Source organism: Xenia sp. Carnegie-2017, unplaced genomic scaffold (genome assembly GCF_021976095.1).
Source record: "Xenia sp. Carnegie-2017 unplaced genomic scaffold, XeniaSp_v1 HiC_scaffold_22, whole genome shotgun sequence".
Lineage (NCBI taxonomy): Eukaryota > Metazoa > Cnidaria > Anthozoa > Malacalcyonacea > Xeniidae > Xenia > Xenia sp. Carnegie-2017.
In genome coordinates, this window is record NW_025813485.1 from 17,405,858 (window position 1) to 17,433,250 (window position 27,393).

At 36.9% G+C, this 27,393-nt stretch overlaps 2 protein-coding genes and 1 long non-coding RNA gene across 3 annotated transcripts; all 3 read right to left on the reverse strand.

Annotated features, from left to right (window-relative positions):
• Positions 1-2,932: 2,932 nt before the first annotated feature.
• Positions 2,933-8,981, reverse strand: LOC124445253 (hemicentin-1-like). Its single transcript, XM_046995956.1, has 7 exons — positions 8,939-8,981; positions 6,704-6,946; positions 5,962-6,279; positions 4,746-5,084; positions 4,033-4,359; positions 3,641-3,946; positions 2,933-3,485 (listed from the first exon to the last, which is right to left on the reverse strand). Exons 1-7 carry the CDS (start codon positions 8,979-8,981, stop codon positions 3,169-3,171), a joined length of 1,893 nt encoding a protein of 630 aa, XP_046851912.1. The 3' UTR covers positions 2,933-3,168.
• A 3,440-nt stretch (positions 8,982-12,421) lies between these two features.
• On the reverse strand, positions 12,422-20,117 carry LOC124445254. Its single transcript, XM_046995957.1, has 6 exons — positions 19,757-20,117; positions 18,046-18,384; positions 17,330-17,656; positions 17,161-17,249; positions 16,002-16,004; positions 12,422-12,489 (listed from the first exon to the last, which is right to left on the reverse strand). Exons 1-6 carry the CDS (start codon positions 20,115-20,117, stop codon positions 12,436-12,438), a joined length of 1,173 nt encoding a protein of 390 aa, XP_046851913.1. The 3' UTR covers positions 12,422-12,435.
• A 6,342-nt stretch (positions 20,118-26,459) lies between these two features.
• On the reverse strand, positions 26,460-27,028 carry LOC124447378. Its single transcript, XR_006948716.1, has 2 exons — positions 26,822-27,028; positions 26,460-26,659 (listed from the first exon to the last, which is right to left on the reverse strand). It is a non-coding gene; the product is annotated as an uncharacterized LOC124447378 (long non-coding RNA).
• Between the last annotated feature and the right edge of the window lie 365 nt (positions 27,029-27,393).

The window sequence follows — 27,393 nt, forward strand, 5'->3', positions numbered from 1 at the left end:
AACAATATGCTTTAAACAATGGACTCTATCTTCTCAGGCTGTTGAACATCTTTAGTGTCGTTGTGATTTGTCGGAACTATTCGCACTTATCGTGAACGTTTAACTATAAAGTATACTTCATACACGTTCTAACCTTGTACATTCAACGTTACAGCAGCATATTCATTACTGAGAGCATTTTTTTCACTACATCTGTAAGTTCCAGAATCATTGATGTTGATATTTCGTATTTTCATTGTAACATTACGATATTGAGGATTTCTACTTATGGTGATGTTTGTTCCTTCATTATTTATCACTTCACGACGAGGATTTTCTTTCACTGTGAAGTAAAATTTACGTGTACCTGTGTCCGTTTCGAAGCTTGTACCAACTCAGCACTCGCAATTACAGTCAAAATTTTTAAATGTTTTTTTGCTGAATTTTTCAGCTAAATTAGATGACGTATAGAAGCGAACTAGGATTCAGTGTACCGATGGCTCAAAAATTAACGATGTAAACATAAACAAAAGCGTGCAATGAATCATTAGGGGTTCTAAAATTGAATGAACGAATGGTCTAAACGTTTTAAAATGAATGGTAATTAAAAGACAAAGCGAGAATCCTCCCATATCGTTTACGTTTATAATTTAAGAACGGTTTTATAGCTGTATGAAAACTGAGCTTCAAAAATACACAAATAACGTTGTGCAATGTTAAGAAATACGTTTAAAACAGACACTTGTGTTAAACAGCGACAAATAGCGTTATTCATGGAAAGAATATTTTTTCTTTGGCATATTCGGCGTTTGCTATTTTATCTAGAAGTCTAAAATATGAAGCATGAATCAAAGAAAACTTACTGTTTGGTAGAGTTTGCGAGAATCCTCCAACGATTTTGGACATTATTAGAAAGAAAATTACTCCATAACATCTTGATTTTGAGCAAACAAACACCATTATTGACAAACAATCCAATGCGATAAAATGAGAAAGTTTTAAGAACAGCACCAGCCGTTACTATAATTGATCAATCTAACTAAACTAATTTAATAGATCGTGACTTGTATATAAACAATGTTTTAATCCATAAATACATTAGTAAAACATCCAGAAACTCCAAAACTGCAAGTCGTACACAAGAAACGTATTTTATGTACACGAGGACCATGCACACACTGATATACAATATAATTACCGCATGTGTCGTCGACCATTGTCAATCTGAATTCTGAAAGAGTGAAGTCTTAATGTCAAAAATAGTTATGAGTATTTTGTGATGGATACTACATTATGTCACATCCGGTCTGAATGGTTTAAGTTCAGTGGTTTGCATCCGGTCAATACAAGGTTCGTATAAATTTGCACTTGAATTTTTCGCTTTGTCAACAACTTTTGTAAGATGCAAGTATGTCGCAACAGGCAAAGAACAAACATTTTTGGGTAGCATATTGCTTTTATCACTTTCTAAACATATATCCAGGATTTTTCGAAAGGTTATATTCACATACAAAGAGAAATTTTGATTCCTGACAATCTTCATGAGTTCACTCTCTGACACTTGCGTCCCATCATCCCTTCAAGGAATAGGTTGCTAATGGCAGTGACCTTCACGATCTATTTAGAAAAGTTGGGGGAAGTGTGCTGTGAACTTTAATCAGAGTTAAAAAAAGCGAGACATGAGTTTATACTGATTTTATAAATCTTGAATCTGTAAAATAGTTCTTTCTAACCATTCACACCTTACACTTAAATTAAAATACAAAAACATCCACGTATCTGGACATTAAATTGTCAGTTTTACTTTATGAAGAAAAGACAAGAAAAAGACGATAGAATCATAAACTTTGTCAATTGTTATATCCAGGTCATAGCATAAAGCATAAAGTTTTCTTGTCTAATTTAATAAATTTTTTTCGAGGTCATTACATTCCGCAAACATCTCGTTATTTTGCAGAAGCATATAAGCTCGATCCTTACTTATATTCAGTCGCATAAGAAAGGGGGGGGGGCACAATTGGATCGTTTTACTCCCAACTTTAAAATTTAACATAAAAACGTGCTCTTTTTTACAACTCAAGTGCCCATTTTTGCAAGAAAAGTGTCTCCCCAACTTTTACTTGCCTCCTACGCCTCTGGTCATACTAAACATCTCCATGAAAAATCATTTAAAATAAATGTTTATCGTTCGTAAATGAGAGTCTCTGAGAATAGGAGAAGGAAATAGAAGTTAGGACCATAAAAACTAGTCACTTAGCCATTCATAAATTCGTGGTCACTCACTGGTCACATACAAAGACAATCGTGAATGAAAAGTTGTGAATTGCAACTGATCTCCAAATTTATAATTAACTTTAAATAAACTGGAGGTAAAATTTTTCAATTACCACGACAGAATCAAAAGAAATTATAAAATGTATTGCAAGTACGTTTACAGGCGAGTATTAATTGCTTTAGTGTTTTGAAACGATTTCAAAATTTGTTTTGTCGTTCAAATGGACACACTAGTATTAAATTTTGGTCTCTTATTTGAAAGTTGATCACGCTGGGAATTTCATTTATACAAAGATTAATTCCTGTTATAACTTTCGCCTTTTCGGCATATCTGGGTTGAAATTACCGAAACTATAAAATTTATTTCGTCCAATTTTTTTTCGCAACAATACATAAAGCTCTTAAAAAACGATGATTTTCAATACTTTTTATAAGCGAAATGAAAACGCGTGCTAACCTTGAGGTCGATGTTCAAGTGACAACAACAAATTCATATTTCTTTACAGTCTTTAGAACGAAAAAGGGCTCCATGCCTTATAAGAATAATAATTACCCCTTTCTTTTTTCTAAACTGTCAATAAAAATCCATTGTACCCAGGTTATAAGATTACCACTTGCTACACAACGAAAAATGTTCTTTTTTTCGGCAGAAAGTTGTAGTCCATGTAATGTGGCTACATTTTAGATCACTATCATTATTTATTTCTTTAGAAAGTTATTGTTTTTCTAGTAAGTGAGCACATACAAATTTACACAGCTGTAATAAATAATAAGGTTTGTCACCGATAAAAGTTAAAAGTTGAATGATATATAGTTTAGCAAAGCAAAAATTGCAGAACAATTCTTAGAACATTTTCACGTGAACCTTAATCAAACTATAAAATTTTATCTTCAATAAATCTATTTTTGCAAAGTCTAATTACCAGTAATATTAAGATAAACAGTTGCTGTGACGTTTCCTAACTGATTTTCTGCAAAGCACGTGTAATTTCCCGATTGTGAAATATCAACGCCACAAATAATAAGAGTTGTGCCATCATTCTTGAAGTAATATTTAGGAACTTGACTGTTGCAATTTTTTATTGTTTCACCATTAATTTCTTCACCATTTTTTGACCATATAACCTTGGGCTGAGGATTACCTGACACATTACAAATCAACTCGATGTTGTCATCTTTAAACTGATCCATTGTGGAATCTTTCATGCCATAAATTATTGGAGGATGAAATTCTATACAATAAAATAACCAGAAAAAAAAGCAATTTACAAAATTTCATATAATTAGCTAAATAGTTTACAAATAAAATGCAAGTTTTAAAACTTCAATTTCAACTCAATGTTTGAAAAAATACTTTTTGATGATAAAAATTTTCAAAGAAACTAACCTCGTACATTCAACGTTACAGCAGCATATTCATTACTGAGAGCATTTTTTTCACTACATCTGTAAGTTCCAGAATCATTGATGTTGACATTTCGTATTTTCATTGTAACATTACGATATTGAGGATTTCTACTTATGGTGATGTTTGTTCTTTCATTATTTATCACTTCACGACGAGGATTTTCTTTGTAAAACGCAATATTACTACGAATAAAAACATCTACTCTGCAAATTGCCATAAAGTCCTCGTTTTCATTTAAAATTACTTCCCCAGAAGGAAAAACTTTAAACGGATCAAAGTTATCTCCTACAGCAAAAAAACGAAACATTTCACCATCAATCAATGTAATATAATTAAAAATATTTACCATGTAAACAAGAAGAAAATCTTACCATATCGCATAAACCTAAACATTCTACTGTCATTTCCATGAATGTTTTGAGCAAAACATCTGAACAACATTGAAGCTTGTTTAGCAGTCGCTGGTATCTTTAAAACACTTTCATATTGTCCTTTGTTTTTTCCTTTTTTAAACGAAGACTTATACAGTGAAAGGGTCCAGTTATTCGAGACAGGTTCGCTACTGTTGACAACAATTTGTTGATACCAAGTTATATTTGGTCTTGGATTAGACCATCTTATCGTGCATTTAATCTCGCCTTCAGTGTTGTGTCGTGCAGTGAAATATTCACTATTTCCTGTGCTGATGGATGGTGGCACTGTAAAACCATCAGAATATCAAATGAGTCATTTCAGTCTGGATGACACAGTGTCATTAACAATGGCGAGTTGTACGAACAAATGTATAGTACTATTTTAACATCAAACTCCCTTACGATCAAAGTAATAAATTTAAAAAAGCAAATCTACTAGCAACTTTGCAATAAAAATGCTTTATTCCCAAAATTAAATAAAATATTTTGGAGCTAAGAAAGTTGTTTAACTCGCAGCATTTGTTTCAAATTTAAGAAAGTTAAAGTTCGTACACTTTGGGAATTACAAATCATGTAATTTTATGAAAAAATGCTTTGCCATTGCCAAGCAACCAAGTAACAAAAATGCTTGGGCCATTGTTGAGTACATAAATGAAAAAATCTAGGTATACCTTCAACATTGACGTAAAATGAAACAACATCCTTCCCAGGAGGATTGTTGGTAGTGGCAACACATGTGTAGTTTCCATCATCTCTCACAAAAGAAATTGATTGAATAATCAACTGAGGGACACCGTTTAATCCATATTGATCCTGTTCGCAGACCAATAAGTCAAAACTTGGAGATCCTTTCAGTTTCTTTCCAATACAAAATATAATTTCTTTGCTATCTTTATAGCAAGTGATATTTGGAAATGGAAATTCCTCAACATAAAGCGTTATCTCAGCTTTATCAGCTTCATTAAAATAGAAAAAGTTCTTCACAGATTTAAATTTAGCAGCTCTTCTTTCTAAATAAAACAAACAAATTTTAGTTTGTTAAGGATCCAAGCATCCACATTCTTCATTAAAATAACACGCAAGACAACAATTTAACATAAACTTTAAAATCTTTAAAATAAGTAGATATTAACGCACGTTGACTTGAAAAAACGTTTGATGGAAATAGGTAGTTGGACTTCATCTGGTTCATCTGACAGTAAAAATATCAAAAATATAATAATCATATTTGGTGTGAAAATTTTGTTTACGAGAGCAATTTAGAAATTGCTTGCGCACGAAAATGGCACAGATAAATAGTCATTGCTATTCAAAAAATGAGATGTTGTTCTTACCTACAAACTTTTATAAAATTCGGCAAGTATGGCAACACTGAAGGAATAAAGTATGGCAACACTGAAGTAAGGTAATAAAAAAGGAGAAACGTAAAATTATCCGAGATTTGGATGCCTAGCGTTTGCGTACGCTTTGATCCATTTTTGCAAAACTTTATTATTAGCTTTAACAACATATTTAACACAATTATGTGTTCCAATTGCTTTTTAGTTTTGTCATTTTCGCGCGCAAAATATTTCAAAAGTGTCTCTTGGCAAGATAATTCTCGTCCTAAACATAGTCATGATGGGCGAAAATTTTGCTGTCAGATGAACCAATCGAAACGCAGATAACTATAGTGCTCAATACAAAGTAGAGCTGATTTTATCAAAAGGAAAAACTGCAATTCTATTTAATGTTATAACTTCATAATTAATGCAATCATTATCTTACTAGTATATACATAAATCTAAAATTCCAATGTAATTCTAATCATCCAATGAACATTAAGGACTCAATTTTTTTGGCATTATAGAATTTGCATGAATTTGCTTGATACAAAATTGAACCTACCTATGACTTCTAGAATGCGTATATCGGATAAAATTTTCCTGTTATTTTTTCCAGCAACTTCACATCTGTAAACACCTGCATCGTTTATAGACACTCTTGGAATGTGATACACTTCAACACTTTTTTGAGGAGTTGTTCTAACAGTAATAAGATTTTCAGGAACATAATCCTCAACTTCTGTACCATTTAGTCTTCGTCGCCTGTACCATTTAATTTTTGTTGATCCTTTTCCATACTCACAACGAAATTCAAAGTTTGAACCTTCAGTAACTCTACTGGTCATAACTTTTGGATAAATCGTAAATTCATATTTTTTTGCTGCAAAAAGAAAAGATAACAAGTGCTGAAATTGTAATCAAAAAATAATTTAGACACACCAAATTTGTTTAAATAGTAGAATAATTCAAAGAAAATACCATTATTTTTACACAAACATTGGACAAAAATATGCCAAAACAAAACAAGATATTCTACCATAAAGCAGATATATCTAACATAAACTTTAAAAAGAACACAAAATAGTACATTTAACTCTATCTTTATAAAACAAACAAAGTCTGTGTCAAAGAAGTGATGTTAAATTTACTTTACTTTTATTTGAGGAATTAAGACAAAATGTAATGTTTGCCTTGGAGAAGGTGCATATGTTTAGATTTTTTGAGCAATTCAATTTATATCTACACTATAGTAAATGTGACAGAATTACTGAAAAAGGTATAGTCATTTCAAATAATACAAGTACCTGGTCGGACGATAAGATAACCCAAATTAATAGTCATCTCTTTACCATTTTGATCAAAAATACATGAATATTGCCCACCATCCAACACTTTTAAATCAGACATGGTGAGAAAAGTTCCGTTGACTTTGATTCTGTCGCTAGGAATTATTTCCCTTCTGTTACGAGTAAATTTCACAGTGCTGTTGCCAGTCAAGCTTACATCACACTTAAAGATTTGTTGAGTTCCAGTTTCCTTAGAAAAAACTTCAAAAACATAAATTCATTAGATAACAACCATTAAAACTCAAATCAGAAAAAAAATTAAGAGAAAATGTTCACCATTTAATAAGTGAAAACCTTTCCAAATTCCGATATTTTATACACGCAGTCTTAAAAGCAGATTGAGATCTTAGATTATTTATGTTAGAGCCTTGCCAGGTTGAAAGAAAATTTTCAAGATGAGTGTGACAACCCAATGTAAAATAAGTTTACGGCCCGTTCACACGATTTCTTTTTCTTCGATCCGATTGCTTCAGTTCAGACTTTTGGTTGCTTGTTCGGACTGGCAGATAATTTTGTTTTTCTTTCACCTAACCTGAATACTTATGTATTCAAGTGAGCGCAGTAAAACTGTAAAAGTGAACTCATCACAGTTCATTACGTGAGCGACGTGATAATGGTGAGAAGGATAGTCAAGTTCAACTATATAAATTACAGGGTTCTCAGCATCTTCATACAATGGAGCTTTTTCAACATAGCTGTGTCATAACTGGTCACTCTTAGCAAGGTCTGTGTTCAAAGGTCACTCTTAGCAAGATATTAGCATATTCACAAACAGGAACAATTTTATTTTAAACCTACAATCAAACCACTGATTTTGTACAGTATATAATAAAATACAGTTCACTGTCTAGTAACAGAGGTAATTTTGATGGATGTGATTGCAGTGTTACCACAAAACCAGTCAAGGCTGAAGGCTCTGTTTGGCCCATTCCAGACTGGCCTTGCTTCTCAAAAATAGGTGTGTAACCTGGCTTGGGACACTGTTCAAATGATATTTAACCTACATAAAACATGCACAATCGACGTAAATGAAAAACTTTATAAAAACGTCTTGACTATTGTCAGTAAAATCCGGAGCAGAATATACATGCAAACACAACGATATTTGTATTTATTAAATAAAAATACATAAACATCTCCTTTATCGTGATGAAATAATTTCAACACAAAAATTGTTAATTCAACAATTGAAAAACAGCACTGTCATCCTCAGCATTTTACATGGCATTAATCATTATTCTGCACGTTTATTTCATAAATATCTGCAGTGTTCAACATACACAGAGCGGAAACCACCAAACCACTATGCAAGAGGAGAGTTTTAAGTTATAAAATTATAATTACTACACTCATAACAACATATGTATGACTACGCACAAAAACGACGTGTTCCACTCTGTTTTATTTATATTCGTCGTAATATGAATTGCTGTTTGCCCGAGCAATTCCCTTGGCAAAACTCTGCAGATGCGAATTGCCAAGTAGCTACAAGCCATTAATTTGTAATGATTTGCCAAGTGCCTTGGCATACATTTATTACTGATTATTGGTGCGTTAGTTTTTACAAAAAAGGTTTTTTGTATTCTTTGAATTGTTTTTTGAAAAAATTTACACTAGTCACATACCCAGGAAGAATTATATGAAAAAAATATTAAATAATCGATCATATTTATAGACCTTTTCAACATTTAGCCATCATTGTTGTTTATTATGCAGAAGGTAAAGTGGAATGTTATTTTATGCATAAGCCCAATTCATTTACCAATATGCAAATACCTTAACAATACAAATGAAATCACTAGCTAAAATTAAAATATTTCACTTTGTACAACAAAGAAATGAAAGAAAATTGGTAAGCATTAATTAGATAAGTCAATATTCATGGTTCATATGTAAGGCATTTCAGAATATTTTCAATTATGCTTTCACATTTACATCATTTACTGCTATTGCACTGAAAATTTAAAGCTAAGCCCATGTGTAAGATTGATACGCGTAGGCTGTGTAGCCTTCCAATTACATGCATGTATACAGTTCATTGAAATCAAGAGCAAAAATCATTCCCTCATCACTAGTTATTCTTAAAAGTGTTATTTATAGCAAGGAAACTTTCAGCACCTTACGCAAATTCGACTTTTAATGTATTATATAAATGTGTAAAATCTAAAATGTGTATGAATGAAGAAAACTTACCGTTTGGTGGAGATTGCGAGAACACTCTGACGAATATGGACATAATGAGGAAGAAAATTACTCCATAACTTCTTGGTTTCGAGCAAACAAAAACCATGATTGACAAACACCCCAAATTCAATATGATATAATGAAAAATAACCTTTACAACCTAACGCAGTCAGTCTGCTAGTATTAGTGAATTTTCTCAAGTAAACCGCTTTCGACCGTGACTTTAAAACAAAAGGTTTTTCAAGTAAAAATGCAAAGCATTAAAAAATTGCCAAACATTAGAAGTGACAAGAGACTAAATTTAAATAGCCAATTTGTTTTTCAAAGGTCAATGAAAGTTAAAAAGGCCAAGATCGAGTTCATAACCTGTCTCAAAAATACCAAACATACAACACAAAGTTGAAACTGAAATTGTTAAGTAATGATAGCATAATATAATAATAGTTGCTGAACGTATGTCAAAATTAATCATGCGTGTTTTGCATAAACAAATAGGTGGATACTGTGCAGTTGCATCCGATCCGGATGTGGTCAATACACATATTATGCATGTGGTGATGCACTAGGCACTTCCAAAGCAGACGGCATATGAATATATACAGGGTGTTTCTCAAGGCAGTACCCTAGCCCAGAGCCGAAACTAGATCGTTAATTGGGGGTGAATATTCATATATTCAGCACTGCCCGAATTTCAAAAATATTCACCCCCTAATACATATAAACATTCACCTCCCCAATTAACGTTCAAGTTTCGGCCCTTCCCTAGCCTGATCTTCTTGAGTTCTTGTTCATCTGAACAAAGCTCATAAAATTTTGAAGATATTTTAATCCTGACGACATGATCGTTTTAATATTTTCAAAAGATAGTGATATAATCAAAAAATATAATATACTAAATGAAAATCTTAATTATTTATCTCAGTGGCATCATAACATTGAAATAATGATCTGTGGTAATTGGTACCGTAAGAACTTAAGGGTCCATATTCGCTGATTGACGAAAACTTTAAATGCAAACCGCAAACGCAGAAATTATATACGTCAATCCATACACATCTCCTTGTATCTCTCTTACGAGCGTGGAAATTAAGCCTCTTTTTTAAAATTTATTGGTTTTACAGCACACAAAAAAGTGGATTAGGAAATTGTTTTTGGAAATGAATAAGAAATTTGGGTAGTAAACATTTTTGGTGATGAATCTCATCTTCATCACGATTTTTTTTGCTGTAGATCATGTTTGTTTATGCATACAGTATCATCTATTATATAGTAGGGAAAATATCAAAAAATTGATGTTGTTATTGATTTTTTTTATAAGTCGTCCGCCGTGTCTTTTAACGAGGGACAACATGAAGAAAATCAACCAGTCAGTTTAAAGCTTTTTCTATTCTTTGCTTACTAAATCTTTATCAATTTCTAAATCTTGTGTATGAATAGGAATACCAAAACATATTTTCTAAATTTTAGATAGAAACGGGTTTTTTTTTCATAAACTTTCTAAAACTGTTTATTCCGTCTAAAAACTACGAATACAAATATCTAAATACAAAAACAAAAAAGTAGCACGGATCAGCTGATAACAACTAAATTAGAATTACATTTGCCTAGTCTTCAATCTGAAGTTTGATCATAAAAATGTTCTGTCCTTATAAGAAACAAGCCAAAATAATGTCTTCGAGGTGAGTGATTCTCTTTAACGACTGCACCCTTACATTCTTTCATTGTTTACAAAAAATCCATGTCGATGTTGCCTTCGTAGCTTCAAGCAAAAATCGTAAGATGCAGAAACAGAATATAGAGCTTATAGCAATTTAACCATCATGAATTTCAATGCTACAGCATTAATGTTTCATCTAAACTGGAAATCTAATTATAAATTATCATATCTTAATATCAACTTACCTTTTGTCTTCAGACAATCTCCCAACGATAATGAGACAAATTTAACGATTCGGTGATACACCAATAATCATTAAACATTTATAATACACGACAAATTTCTTTAGAGCAAACATGTTTAGGCATACTTTATGAGTATTGTGCTCCTACGAAATTATACACCAATAATGTTGAAAAGCAAGCGTTCAATATTAATCTTGCAGCATGTGCTTCCATCTGTTCCGTTGATATGTCCATTGCAATTCAATTTTAGTAAAATATTTCTCAACTAATAAAGGAGAATTTTACAAAAATGATCCACGATGTATAACTTTTATAGTTTTCACATTTTCTCAATCACCTATAACTTGATGTAATGTTACAAGTATAGAAAAATTTTCTGTCCTCTATTCAAAATTCGTTACTGATATTGGTTTCTGCGACCCCCCCCCTCCTCCAACAAAAAAATTGACATTTTGACTGTCGTTACTGCAAACGTGTGGCCTCTCAGGACTTTGGATATTTAAATATATATGGCAACAATTTTTCCTATTTACGCTACTAACTTTTTGCTAGAAATGAGCACTTTCATTTTTGTTAATGAAATAATACAAATCATATTACCAATTATCATGTTTACATTATAAAAGGAAAACTTTTAAATACTACGAAAATGTCAAATATTAAATATATCCAAACGGATACCTGCTGAAAAAGGAACGCTACAATCTTTCGAATTAAAACTCATTCATGTTATTCCAGTAATCTTTTTCCCTAAATAAACTTTTAGCTCAGACAATTCATCTAACATCTTGTTAAGTTAGAAGAAGCATAAACTCAAATCAAACTTTAAGCATCTTCATCGGAGATGCCTCTTTTTTCAGAGTACATGAAGAGAATTGGACCGTTTGAAATACAATTCATAAATTCTTGGTCATTGGCTCACTGACAACTGGCAAAAGCAATAATTTAAAGTCGGAGGTTATTTGCTGATTATTGATTGGAATTTTTAATTTCATTATCTGCTTCAAGTAATGGACAAAAAGGATGAAACATACTACGACAAACAAAGACATCTTGCAAACTCAACATAGCTATGAGTTCGATGGAAAAAATGAAGACACAATACTTCATTTGGTGATATTTCGACTCTATAAATTGTCTCCTGGGAAACGTTAACAACAAATGCAATATAAAGCATCTAGGTCAAAATGAAAATTAAAAAACAAATTACTTTAAAATCGGTTTTAATCTATAAAATAAACTAAGACATACCAAGTAAATTTAATGTACTTCATAAAACCTCTAAACATCCATGTTTGAAGTTCAGAAGTTTGTTGTTTGAAAGTAGTGCAATTTTTTATGATATAATTTAGTTTATATTGCAATAAGTGTTGATTGTTCTTTGCCTAAAATTTAAAAATTTAACCTAAAAAATTCGCATCTTTGCAAAATATATAAGATCAATCAAAATCACGATTCTGAGAAATAAACCAAATAATTTCTCCTTCAGCGTTTCAGTTTAAAATTAAGATTTATTTTTTAGAGATGATTTCTTATCTGTAGTTAGTCAGCTGGAATTTCAATTGAAAACCGTTTACTTTGTTATTTGTAACTAACTCAAAATCCTAAGGTCGCCTTAAATCGTTGATGGATATCAGTGGCATACAAAACATGAGGACCTAGAGGGACATTATGAAACATGTACGTTTGGCGATAATTTATAACATGAAATCATTAGTACGTAACAATTAATGATTTCTAAACTATAATTATCACAACACATAAATTCTATAGGGGTTGCTTCTTATACTACATTGGTGAAATCAGTTTAAATTGGCTTATAACTATTTGAAACAAACAATGTGTAAAATGCTGTTTTCCCATGGTGTGGAGACTTTCATGTTGCTAACCATGGTGTGGAGACTTACATGGTGCCAACCATGGTGTGGAGACTTACATGGTGCCAACCATGGTGTAGAAACTTGCATTGTGCCAACCATGGTGTAGAAACTTGCATTGTGCCAACCATGGTGTAGAAACTTGCATTGAGCCAAACATGATGTAGAAACTTACATTGTGTTAATCATGATGTGTAGAAACTTGCATTGTGCCAACCATGGTGTAGAAACTTACATTGTGTTAATCATGATGTATAGACTTGCATTGTGCCAACCATGGTGTAGAAACTTGCATTGTGCCAACCATGGTGTAGAAACTTGCATTGTGCCAACCATGGTGTAGAAACTTGCATTGTGCCAAACATGATGTAGAAACTTACATTGTGTTAATCATGATGTATAGACTTGCATTGTGCCAACCATGGTGTAGAAACTTGCATTGTGCCAACCATGGTGTAGAAACTTACATTGTGTTAATCATGATGTGTAGAAACTTGCATTGTGCCAACCATGATGTAGAAACTTACATTGTGTTAATCATGATGTGTAGAAACTTGCATTGTGCCAACCATGGTGTAGAAACTTACATTGTGTTAATCATGATGTATAGACTTGCATTGTGCCAACCATGGTGTAGAAACTTGCATTGTGCCAACCATGGTGTAGAAACTTGCATTGTGATAACCATGGTGTAGACGAAACTTGCATTGTGCCAATCACAAACAAAACAAACAAACAAACAACATTTGTATACCAGCCAGTATTAATCCCCGCCAGGGGGGTTGACCGGTCCATGAACTTTTCTACGCCAAACGTCTCTATCTCTCGCCATATCTCTTGTTATACCCATCGCCTTCATATCACTGTTCACAGCATCCATCCATCTCCTTCTCGGTCTACCTCGTTTGCGGACTCCATCAACATTCATATGCAACGTTCTACGTATTTCAGCATTGTGCCAACCATGGTGTAGAAATTTACATTGTGTTAATCATGATGTATAGACTTGCATTGTGCCAAACATGGAAGTTTGAGATTTACATGGGTTTTAAGAAAGGTAAGTCCGTCCAAATAACTTAGCTTTCCTTCACCTGTGGTATAAACGATTTCAGAAAGTTTACCAAATTGTTGATTTTCAACAAAATATAAGAAGGTGATATTTTGCAATTCTTAAAATTCTTCAATTGGCAGTTCCTACGCATCTTCGTTTCCAATTCACAAAATAATGTAAACAATATGCTTCAAACAATGGACTCTATCTTCTCAGGCTGTTGAACATCTTTAGTGTCGTTGTGATTTGTCTGAACTATTCGTACTTATCGTGAACGTTTAACTATAAAGTATACTTCATACACGTTCTAATCTCGTACATTCAACGTTACATTAGCACGTTCATTACTGAGAGCATTTTTTTTTACTACATCTGTAAGTTCCAGAATCATTGATGTTGATATTTCGTATTTTCATTGTAACATTACGATATTGAGGATTTCTACTTATGGTGATGTTTGTTCTTTCATTATTTATCACTTTACGACGAGGATTTTCTTTCACTGTAAAGTAAAATTTACGTGTACCTGTGTCCGTTTCGAAGTTTGTACTAACTCAGCACTCGCAATTACTGTCAAAATTTTTAAATGTTTTTTTTGCTGAATTTTTCAGCTAAATTAGATGACGTATAGCAGCGAACAAGGATTCAGTGTACCGATGGCTCAAAAATTAACGATGTAAACATAAACAAAAGCGTGCAATGGGTTAAAATTGAATGAACGAATGGTCTAAACGTTTTAAAATGAATGGTAATTAAAAGAAAAAGCGAGAAACCTCCCATATCGTTTACGTTTATAATTTAAGAACCGTTTTATCGCTGTATGAAAACTGAGCTTCAAATAACGTTGTGCAATGTTAAGAAATACGTTTAAAACAGACACTTGTGTTAAACCGCGACAAATAGCGTTATTCATGGAATGAAAGTTAACATAAAAACGTGCTCTTTTTTTACAACTCAAGTGCCCATTTTTGCAAGAAAAGTGTCTCCCCAACTTTTACTTGCCTCCTACGCCTCTGCCCATACTGAACATCTCCATGAAAAATCATTTAAAATAAATGTTTATCGTTCGTAAATGAGAGTCTCTGAGAATAGGAGAAGGAAATAGAAGTTAGGATCATAAAAACTAGTCACTTAGCCATTCATAAATTCATGGTCACTCACTGGTCACATACAAAGATAATCGTGAATGAAAAGTTGTGAATTGCAACTGATCTCCAAATTTATAATTAACTTTAAATAAGCTGGAGGTAACATTTTTCAATTACCACGACAGTATCAAAAGAAAGGATAAAATGTATTGCAAGTACGTATACAGGCGAGTATCGATTGCTTTAGTGTTTTGAAACGATTTCAAAATTAGTTCTGTCGTTCAAATGAACATATGAAAAAGCAATCATCGCAACAACATTCCCAATAATCGTTTCATTCAATCAGCCACTGTTTTCATTGGCAAATGTTTCTGGTCGCTCTATAAACAAAAAGACAAAAAAATCATGTCAAAAATCTTGTTAAAAGTAAGGTTATTTAAAAGGCCTTAATAGAATCCTGGTTGTATCAAATGTCATTTCTCTTTGTGTAATGATTACTCACATTTCTTCAATTCAACTCTATTAAAATAGTTTTTCTTGCAGCATCAAAAACTCTCAAATATAGTTAAAAATGAAAACTATCTACAACTCACTGAATAATTTTCTGGAGGTAGAATATATTGATTCTTGTGTTGCTTTCCTTTTTCTTTTTTGTTTAAAAAGGAGATGACAGCACCAACGATGAACAGAAGAACGATCAGACCAATAACTAATCCTACAATGCTTCCTGTTGATAACTCACCATCACTTCTAGCCAATGAATCTGGTTGGCGATGATCTGAAAAATTAAGAACAAAGACAAAATCATTTAGAAAAATAATGTTTAACATTGGACATACATTAAATTTCGTTTCTCTTATTTGAAAGTTGATGACGCTGGAAATTTCATTTACATAAAGATTAATTTCTGTTATAACTTTCGCCTTTTCGGCATATCTGGGTTGAAATTAACGAAGCGATGAATTTCATTTTGTCCAATCTTTTTTCGCGACAATATATAAAGCTCTTAAAAAACGATGATTTTCAATACATTTTATAAGCGAAATGAAAACGCGTGCTAACCTTGAGATCGATGTTCAAGTGACAACAAATTCATATTTCTTTACAGTCTTTAGAACGAAAAGGGTTCCATGCCTTACAAGAATAATAATTACCCCCTTCTTTTTTATAAACTGTCAATAAAAATCCTTTGTACCCAAGTTATAAGATTACCACTAGCTACACAATGAAAAGTTTTCTTTTCTTCGGCAGAAAGTTTAAGTCCATGTAATGTGGCTACATTTCAGATCACTATCATTATTTATTTCTTTAGAAAGTTATTGTTTTTCTAGTAAGTGAGCACATACAAATTTACATAGCAGGAATAAAAAGACGGGTATACCACCAATGAAAGTTGAAAGTTGAATGATATATAGTTTAGCAAAACAAATATTGCAGAACAATTCTTAGAACACTTCCATGTGAATCTTAATTAAACTATAAAATTTTATCTTCAATAAATGTATCTTTGCAAAGTCTACTTACCAGTAACATTAAGAAAAACAGTTGCTGTGACGTTTCCTAACTGATTTTCTGCAAAGCATGTGTAATTTCCCGATTGTGAAATATCAACGCCACAAATAATAAGAGTTGTTCCATCATTCTTCAAGTAATATTTAGGAACTTGACTATTGCAATTTTTTATTGTTTCACCATTAATTTCTTCACCATTTTTTGACCATATAACCTTGGGCTGAGGATTACCTGACACATTACAAATCAACTCGATGTTGTCATCTTTAAACTGATCCATTGTGGAATCTTTCATGCCATAAATTATTGGAGAATGAAATTCTATACAATAAAATAACCAGAAAAAAAAGCACTTTACAAAATTTCATAGCTAAATAGTTTTACAAATAAAATTAGCTAAATAGTTTTACAAATAAAACGCAAGTATTAAAATTTCAATCTCAACTCAATGTTTGAAAAAATAGTTTAGATAGTTTGTGAAAAGATAAAAAGTTTGTTCCTTGTGTTACACAGCAAGAATTTGGGAAATTTTTTACAAACTTTTCTTTATGTTTTTCATGATAAAAATTTTCAAAAAAACTAACCTCGTACATTCAACGTTACAGCAGCATATTCATTACTGAGAGCATTTTTTTCACTACATCTGTAAGTTCCAGAATCATTGATGTTGATATTTCGTATTTTCATTGTAACATTACGATATTGAGGATTTCCACTTATGGTGATGTTTGTTCTTTCATTATTTATCACTTCACGACGAGGATTTTCTTTGTAAAACGCAATATTATCACGAATCAAAACATCTACTCTGCAAATTGCCATAAAGTCCTCGTTTTCATTTAAAATTACTTCCCCAGAAGGAAAAACTTTAAAAAGATCAAAGTTATCTCCTACAGCAAAAAAAAGAAACATTTCACAATCAATTTAATATTAATAAACAATATTTACCATACAAATAAAAAAATCTTACCATATCGGATAAACATAAACATTCTACTGTCATTTCCATGAATGTTTTGAGCAACACATCTGAACCACATTGAGGCTTCATCCTCAGACCACGGTATCTTCAAAATACTTTCATATTGTCCTTTGTTTTTTCCTTTTTTAAACGAAGACTTATACAGTGAAAGGGTCCAGTTATTCGAAACAGGTTCACTACTGTTGATAACGATTTGTTGATACCAAGTTATATTGGGTCTTGGATTAGACCATCTTATCATGCATTTAATCTCGCCTTCAGTGTTGTTTCGTGCTGTGAAATATTTACTATTTCCTCTGCTGATGGATGGTGGCACTGTAAAACCATCAGAATATCAAATGAATCATTTCAGTCTGTATGACACGGTGTCATTAACACTGGCGAGTTGTACGAACAAATGTAAAGTACAATTTCAACATCAAACTCCCTTACGATCAAAGTGAGAAATTTAAAAAGCAAATCTACTAGCAACTTTGCAATAAAAATGCTTTATTCCCGAAATTAAATAAAATATTTTGGAGTCAAGAAAGTTGCTTAACTTGTTAACATCATTTGTTTCAAATTTAAGAAAGTTAAAGTTCGTACATTTTGGGAGTTCCAAATCATGTAATTTTACGAAAAAAGCCTTAGCCGTTGCCAAGCAACCAAGCAACAAAAATGTTTGGGCCATTGTTGAGTACATAAATGAAAAAATCTAGGTATACCTCCAACATTGACGTAAAATGAAACAACATCCTTCCCAGGAGGATTGTTGGTAGTGGCAACACATGTGTACTTTCCATCATCTCCCACAAAAGAGATTGATTCAATAATCAACTGAGGGACACCGTTTAATCCATACTGATCCTGTTCGCAGGCCAATGAATTAAAATTTGGAGTATCTTTCATTTTCTTTCCAATACAAAATATAATTACTTTGCTATCTTTATAACAAGTGATATTTGGAAATGGAAATTCTTCAACATAAAGCGTTATCACAGCTTTATCAGCTTCATTAAAATGAAAAAAATTCTTCACAGATTTAAATTTGGCAGCTCTTCTTTCTAAATAAAACAAACAAATTTTAGTTATTTAAGGATCCAAGCATCCACATTCTACATTAAAATAACACGCAAGACAACAATTTAATATAAACTTTAAAATCTTTTAAATAAGTAGATATTAACGCACGTTGACTTGAAAAAACTTTTGATGGAAATAGGTAGTTGGACTTCATCTGGTTCATCTGACAGTAATAATATCAAAAATATAATAATCATATTTGGTGTGAATATTTTGTTTACGGGAAGCACTTTAGAAATTGCTTGCGCACGAAAATGGCACAGATAAATAGTCATTGCTATTCAAAAAATGAGATGTTGTTCTAACTTACAAACTTTTATAAAATTCGGCAGGTGCGCAAGCAAACGTTTAGCTTTTACATTGCAGAATATTTTCAATTTTTCACTATGCATAAATTTGAGTACTAATGTTACTTGAATAATTGATGAAAGAATACAGTTTTGCCAGATCGTAAACAAAGTTCGTAGTATTGTGAGATCCCGAGTTATTCCAAGGTTTCCCGTTAACTTCCGATATTAAAAATTAGAAGTAAATGTAATATGAACTTTTTGCCATTTTTGTGAATTTTTGACGTAAACGAACCTGAATATTTTAAAATTTCATCTGGCAAAATTGAAGGAATAAAGTATGGCCACACTGAAGTAAGGTAATAAAAAAGGAGAATCGTAAAATTATCCGAGATTTGGATGCCTAGCGTTTGCGTACGCTTTGACACATTTTTGCAAAACTTTATTATTAGCTTTAACAACATATGCCATAATTTAACACAATTATGTGTTCCAATTGCTTTTTAGCTTTGTCATTTTCGCGCGCAAACTATTTCAAATGTGCCTCTTAGCAACATAATTCTCGTCCTAAACATATTCATGATGGGCGATAATTTTGCTGTCAGATGAAGACGTTGTTGTATAACCCCGAGCCTATGCACATGACAGGAAAGGACTGGGGGAGCCACAAGAAAGCCACAAATGGCCACGTCTGCAGCAAGCCCCTAAAAGGCGATTCCGTTCGAGACCACTGCCACATTACTGGCAAGTACCGAGGTGCGGCCCACAATGAGTGCAACCTGAAGTTGCGGCTCAGCACAAAGACGACAACCATACCGGTTGTCTTCCACAACCTGCGGGGCTACGACAGCCACCTCATTATGCAGAATATCGCAGAGACTGAAAGGAAGGTCACTTGCATCCCTAACAACGCTGAGAAATACAACTCGTTCAGTATCGGCCAGCTTCGATTTATCGAAGTTCATGCCCAGTTCATGCTCTCAAGCCTGGATGGCCTGGTAAAAGCCAGTGACCCGCGAGACATGCGCATCACAGCAGACTACGAGCCGAACCTCCAGAGGCGTACCCTCTTGCTCCGGAAGGCGGTCTACCCCTACGAGTACATGGACGGCTGGCCCCGATTCGACGAGTAAGCCCTCCCGCCGAAGGAGGCTTTCTACAGCAAGCTCTCGGGCGAAGGCATTACCGACGGTGAGTACGCCCACGGAAAAGGGTCTGGGATGCCTTCGGGTGCACAAGCCTCGGCGACTACCACGATCTCTACCTTCGGACCGATGTCCTCCTCCTCGCCGACGTCTTCGAGAACTTCCGAAAGTTGTGCCTCGAGCGATACCGGCTAGACCCGGCCCACTATTACACGAGCCCGGCCCAAGCTGGACGTTCTCCTCAAGCACAGGGGTTGAGCTGAGCTGCTCCGACATCGACATGCATCTCTTTAGGCCTGCGCGGCGGCATCAGCATGGCCAGCAGGCACTTCGCCAAAGCCAACAACCCCAGGGTGACCGATATGGGAAGCCCCAAGCTGGATCCAGTACTACGACGCAGTAACCTGTACGGCTGGGCGATGTCGCAGCCGCTGCCGACAGGCGCGTTCAGTGGGTCGCCCAAGGATGTGAAGGCGACCCAAACCAGCCTGTAGATGCAGAGGAGGATTCTCGAAGTCGATCTGGAGTACCCAGAAGATCTGCATGATGAGCACAATGCATATCCGTTAGCGCCAGAACGCTTGAAGGTCGACAACGCGTGGATGTCGGATTACCAGCAAAATCTCCTCAAAAAGATGTATGGGGGTGGGTCTCACGAGGTCGAAAAGAGGTCGACAAGACCCGATACGTCCTGCACTATCGGAATCTGCAGATTCATCTGCAGCTTGGCATGCGCCTGAAAAAGATCGGCAGGGCACTCCGCTTCGATCAAAGCTTATGGATGGAGCCCTACATCCGGAAAAACACCGAACTCCGGAAGAAGGCAAAGAGTGACTTTGAAGTCAACCTCTACAAGCTGTTGAACAACAGCGTCTTCGGCAAGACTATGGAGAACCTCCGAAATCGTGTCGATGTGAAGCTGCTCCGGCCAAGTGAGACCGAGAGACTCCGCAAACTTATCGCCAAGCCGACATTCAATCGGCATCTTATCTTTGGTGATGCGGGAGACTTCGCAGCCGTTCATATGAATAAAAGCAGTCTGCAGCTCAACCGGCCGATCTTCGTGGGCATGAGCGTTCTCGACTTATCGAAGCATCTGATGTACGACTGGTACTACAACCATCTCAAGGTGCAGTACGGGTCGTCAGCAGAGCTCCTCTACACCGACACCGACAGCCTTGTGCTGGATATCCAGACTGAGGACGTGTACGCCGACAGGAGACGCAACGCCGGTCATTACGACACCAGCAACTACCCCAAAGACCATCCGCTGTTCAGCACAGCCAACAAGAAGGTGCTGGGGAAGATGAAGGACGAGTAGGCTGGGGCGCCTATCGCTGAGTTTGTGGGGCTCAGGCCCAAGATGTACTCTATCCTGAAAGCCGATGGTCAGGAGGAGCGCAAAGCCAAAGATGTTAAAAAGGCCGTCGTGAAAAAGCATATCAGTCATGCCCAGTACAAAGAGACGCTCTTCAAAGCAAAGCGCTTTCGCCACGGTATGGATGTGCTGCGCAGTCGCGGGCATCAGAACTTCGGCGAGCATGTCAACAAGACATCGTTGAGCCCGCTGGACACGAAGCGCTGGATCGTGGCCGATGGGATCTCTACCCTAGCATACGGGCATAGGGAAGCTGGTGCGCAGGTGAAGAAATAAATGCGTAATTATGATGTGATAATTACAGTAGAAGAGCTGCTCCACAGCTGAGCGCAAGATAGTACCTGGTAGTAAAAGCTTTCATTAAAGCATGACAGGACCCCATTGACTAAGCCAGCGGTGTTTCGGTCTCAAAGGGCACCACTTGGGGCTCCTCGCGCACAAACGTGCGCTTGGGCCCATCAATCAAATAATACAACACGGGCTTCCCACCCTCAACCACAGCCCGCTCGACCTGGTGGGAGGTCACACTCCAGATAGGATCGGTCGCCCTACGCCGTTCGCCAGCCTCGAGTTCGCCAGGCGCATACAAATACCGCACCATAACATCCGATGGCAAGCCCTGCTTTTTGAAACCAACTGGACGAAGCGCCGGCGCAACGGGTTTGGCCTTAACGCTCTTCTTCCGAATCGCAAGGGAGGGCTTTTCACCCGTCAAACGAGTAGTTTCATTATTGAGCGCTTTAAGCACCTCAGGTAATCTTGATACCCATTCTTTGTTCCGAGTTACGGGCTCAGCCAGCTCGCGATGATACTGGTAACCGAACAATCGCTCCGCCAAAGTTCGGTTGAATCTTTCTACGATCCCCTGATCTCTATGAACCCCGACCTTACCCCGTCGAATCGTGACACCATTTTTATCACACGCTTTTTGCACAGCCCCGCGGAACTCCGAGCCAGGGTCGACTTGTAAAACTTTAGGCCATCGAAGAGGCCCACGGGCATAAATAGACTCTAACGCCTTCCCAACCTGGGTCGCTGTCTTGTTTGTGATTGCCTGGGCCTCCTTATACCGACTTGCTACGTCGACGACCGTCAATGCGTATTTGAATGTGCATCTTTCGACTCGATCGTGAGGCAGAAACAAGAGATCGGCCTGGTGGACCTCATTCGGGGTGCTGATGTCAAACTTAGGTCGGGGGATAGCACTTCGCGCTGGTGCGGGCAAGTAGATCTGCTAGATGGCCTGTTTTGTTAGCCATTCATGAGCCACATCATCGCCGACGCCAGCCTCTTTAGCCAGCTTTGGGATAGCAGCACGGCCGCGCCAGTACCCCGCAGGACTGTAGTAAACCTCTGCGAGACGTTCCTCAACGTTTCCGTCCGTAGAAACGCGACCATGCCTTGTCGGGACGTCGGCTTTGACACTACGTGTCGTAGGCGACTTCGTAGATTCAAAATCGTCAGGACCACCACCAGTGGTCAGAAGCACTAGGTCGAGCACCTTCTGATCATTAGCTAGAGTGTCTTCGCCGAACATCCCCCTTAATCTTTTTAAAAGTCCCTCTACAGAACCCTCTTCTATAAACAGCCGGGACAGCATGGCGCCCGCAGACAGCCGTTGCTTGACTTTGCACTGCAAACGTATTCGTTACCATGACCCGCTCGGGAAAGGCCTCCAGAAAATATCTGCGCAGCTGAGCAGATATTTTCAGCGAGCGCACGTCCAAAACTATCGAAGACAAGCACATGCATTCCAGTACAACAAACAGTTAGCCAGTGGTGCCCCCCTTCAACCGGATCATGGAGAGGGTAGATGTTGTCCGTGTTGCTGATGCAAAACTGCCCATCGTGGAGATGGGGTAGGCTGTCGTAGCTACAGACCCCAACGTACTGTCCTCGGGCTCGCTCGGCCTTCAGGAGGCATTCGATGTCAACGCTCAAGAGCGGTAATCCATCTTCCATTCCTTATACCATAATTAGGCCAGCATAATTATATGCTATCATAATTATATGCTAGCATAGTTACAAGAAGCAGAGTTGGAGTCTAAATATCACAAGGGTGCTGCTTGCCAGAATTAATCAGTTCTCGATGATGCGCCTGTAAACATTCTCGAGGTGTTGGAGCGCTTCTACAGTAAGTGGGCAGCGACCGCAATGAGCAATGCCGCCTTTTGCCCGCACCGCGCACGGTAGGTTCTTTTTCCCATGTCGACAAACACTTCCCGAGACATTGCTCTCTCCATACCTCCAGCGAGACATCGGCAATATCGCTGAACTCCAGAAGTGGAAAACCTCTCATTCGCAGACCTTGACCCCTGAGATCGTGGCGAGCTGCTGCAGCAACACCTTGGCAGGCAACCCAAAGCTCCTCCGGAAGACCCATCATTAGCTTGATACGTTGTTCATATCATCTTTTGGCACATTAAATCTCTGATTAAAACTAATCGATATCAACGGTTCTCAGATCCAGAAAGATCGGATACCCTTTGGAAATGTACTCTTTAGTGTTGAATTTCAACCAAAAGGACACCTCATTAACTTGTTGGTAGGGGCGTAGACACCGCAAGTCGGGCTTAGCAAACACATAATTGTTAATGCCGTCGAATGGCAATGCCTTTGCAACAAACAAAGCAGGCGGAGCCGGTCCTGACTTTAATGCCGATAATACCCTTAAAATGGCACCTGGTGTCCAGCTCTCTTCAACGAAAGCCTTCTCGAATACGGTGCAAGAAGATATTGTGCGTGTCCTCAGCGGGAACTTTCCGTATAAGTTTCGTCCATTCCTCCCCCTCTTCTCCAGTGGGGATGGTTGGCTGCCTCCGGCCACACAGGTGAAGATTCGCGTCGATCTCCCACAAGGCGATCTCAGTCGCTACATGATCATTTCTAACAAAGGGGGCGGTGCGGATAACGCAGACGCTATCAGTAGAATACGTATAGAACTTCTGGAGCTCGACTTTGTCTACCCCACCTATCGCATGAAAAAAGACTACAGAAACCAGGTCTCAATCGCTAAGGAGCTGTATTCCCACACCTGGTGCCCCAGGGTAGTTCAGAAGTCGTTGAACGATGACGTTGGCACTCTCGCGCTCCTACACAATGCCCCGATTCCCAGGAAGATGATTCTCTTCTTCACCGACTCGAGGCTCGAAGACGCACCAGGACTTAATCCATATGCCGCCGCCGACTCCAGTAACCAATTGGCTATAATCCACGCCAACTTAAGCCAGCTCTGCATCATCGTGAACGAGCAGAACGTCTTTGATCACCCCTTGAAGTTCTCGTGGCAGTGCAGCGAGGGTGAAGCTAACCAAACAGGAGCCACTTACTTCAACGACCCCAATAAAAGTTCCTACCTGAGAGGCTACGACTTGGTCCAAGAGTTCTTCGGAAAGACGTACGGCACGGAAGGGCTCATGACGGCCGAGGACTACTGCAACAACTGGTTCATGATCCCAATCAATCTCAATCTGGACCCTGTCACAGATAACGCAAAAGCGCGGGGAAATCTCACAATAGATTATCAATTCACGGCAGTGGCGGACAGTCCTATTGCGCTCCCTTCTGACGCCAGCACGTCAATCAAAGTGAACCTTCTGTGCCTCGATCAGTATTTGTACACGATGTCGAAAGAGAAAGGCATCAGCTGGAGTGTCGTCTGATTTATACAGTAATTACATATGCTAGCATAATTACATTTGACGTGTAGAGTTTTGTTGTTATAGTGTAATTATGCTAGCATAATTACAAGAAGCAACATGGAAGGTGGTGATCTGAAAACGAGTAACCGCCATTATCGCGGGGGTGATCTGAAAACGAGCAACCACCGTTATCGCAGGGGTGACCTCGCGACGACAAACCGCCAATATGGCGGGTTTCTTCCCTCCTACGCATGTTAGGCCTGGGGGCCGGTGTGTCGCCGTTGGAGATGCAAAAAGCGATGAGCGACCCGATCAAGTCACAAATGCTCATGAAGCGTGGAGGCTTTCCTTGGGCGTTGGCGGGGTTGAGCCTGCTCCCCATGCTGATGGGAAAGGGGACGGGAGACCGGACCGCCAACCAAATGAAGACGCACCCGCCTGAACGGCAAACTGCAATCATGATCCGCGGGGGATTGGCTTTCCCCCCAAGGCTGTTGGGAGCCACCATCAGGATAGCCCCTTACACGAAGAATGCTGCTATCCCCTTCCCCCTCGGTGCCCTCAGCTCGCTGGGGGACAATGTCGTTGACAGTATTTTCGGCGCAGGTATTCTTAACGGCAACATGTCTCACCCCTCCGACGACTACCGCGTGGAATATGTGCCATCCCGCGAGCAGACGACGGGCGGTGCTGAAAAAAGATCGAGGGCTGGAAAGACTTGCAAGACGAAGTTCGAAGAGCACGCGCAGCGCCATGGACGACAACAAGACGAAAGACGGGGGCGTCGAAGCGCGTAGCGCCTAGATTCTAGTTTGATTCTATAACATTTAAACTTTAAATGATAAAAGCATCAAACTTATAAGTACACAAATTATTTTACGTTTTTAATCAATCAGCAATTCTTGTTTGTAATTTGGCTACGTTTGCTGAAAGTCCAGCAAAAACACTCGAAATTGTGTAAAAAAATTTCCAGTCTAAGAAGTCGTCGACACACAAAAATCTATAATGTTCACTAAATTTATCAAGAATTTCACTAAACAACTTAATGACAAAAATTTCTTCCAGCAAGAGTGAAGATCGTTCTATATACTTAATATATTTGTAAAACCCACGGTAACTTTACTATTAAAAATATGTCGAATTGTACATTATGAATGCTAAAATTGCTTTTTTTAAATGTTATGTGGATTGTCTTGGTAACTTTTCAAGTATTTTGAAGAAAAGACTATATATAAGTCTACGTTATATACTTTTTTAACCTAAATACAAATTTTACTATATGCAATTTAAATGCGATATTTGGGGGTATATTCTGAACTAGCAATTTGTTAAAATATTTCGTAAGCGTGTTATATATAAATAACAACGAAACAAATCAACGCTAATATTTATGATGTTCAATGATTGAAAAATCATATGTAAATAGTTTCAAACTACTGCTCCATAAAATTGTTAAAGAAAATCAACAACTTGCACTGTCTTTATTTCTATCGTACCAGAATGCAGCGTTGAAAGACGTGCTAGAAATATGGATTTTACTTTATAGGCATATGAAATATCAGTGCATTATCAACTCTAGCCATGCAAACAAGGTATATCTACAAATTTTTACGGATTATTCCTATATTATTAATAGAAAAACAAAGAAATAGCTAAATTATATACAACAAATCGTACCTCTTCCAGGATCACCTAAATATGAACTATCAAAATATCTATGTAACATTCTTTATTCTCTAGTCAAAAGTTCGCCTCACACCATCAAAAACGCCACCACCTTCCTCGTCAACATTGACACCGTTAAACTACAACCAGACACAGACACAGTTATGATATCTTACGACGTGACATTACTCTTCACATCCATACTAGTAGACACAGCCAAAGTATTAAAAACGAACTATTTACAAACGACAAATCTTGGCAAGCCACGACACAACTTGACAAAAATGACATCTTAGACTTACTCAGTCTTTGCCTCTTCACTGAATTCTCCTTACAGAACTCATACCATAGACAAATTTCAGGCACACAAATTGTGTCACCACTATCCACCTTCACCGCAGAAATTATAATGCAACAACTCGAATCACAATCAGTCACCAACAACACAGACATCAGACTGAGGAAAAGATGTGTCGACGACATCTTTGCCATTGTCAAGAAAGACAAAACTGAACAAATCCTACAAACCTTAAACAATACAATAATAAACATAACCTTTACTAAAGATGAAGACATGAAAACAACTTACTTTTCTCTGTATCCTACTGACTAGAACAGCACACTAAACACACATATTGTGCCGCAAAACGACCCACACAGACCAAATATTTGATTTCAACATCAATCACCCAACACAACACAAAATATGCTGCATACGAACACCTTTTCATCAGAATCAACACTTATTGTAACACCGAAAAGGCTAAGAAAACAGAACGCAATTACTTATACTCCACATTTATAAAAACAATTACAATAGAAAATTTATAAACAAAATTATAAACAAAACACAAAACAAAACCCAAACCAACAA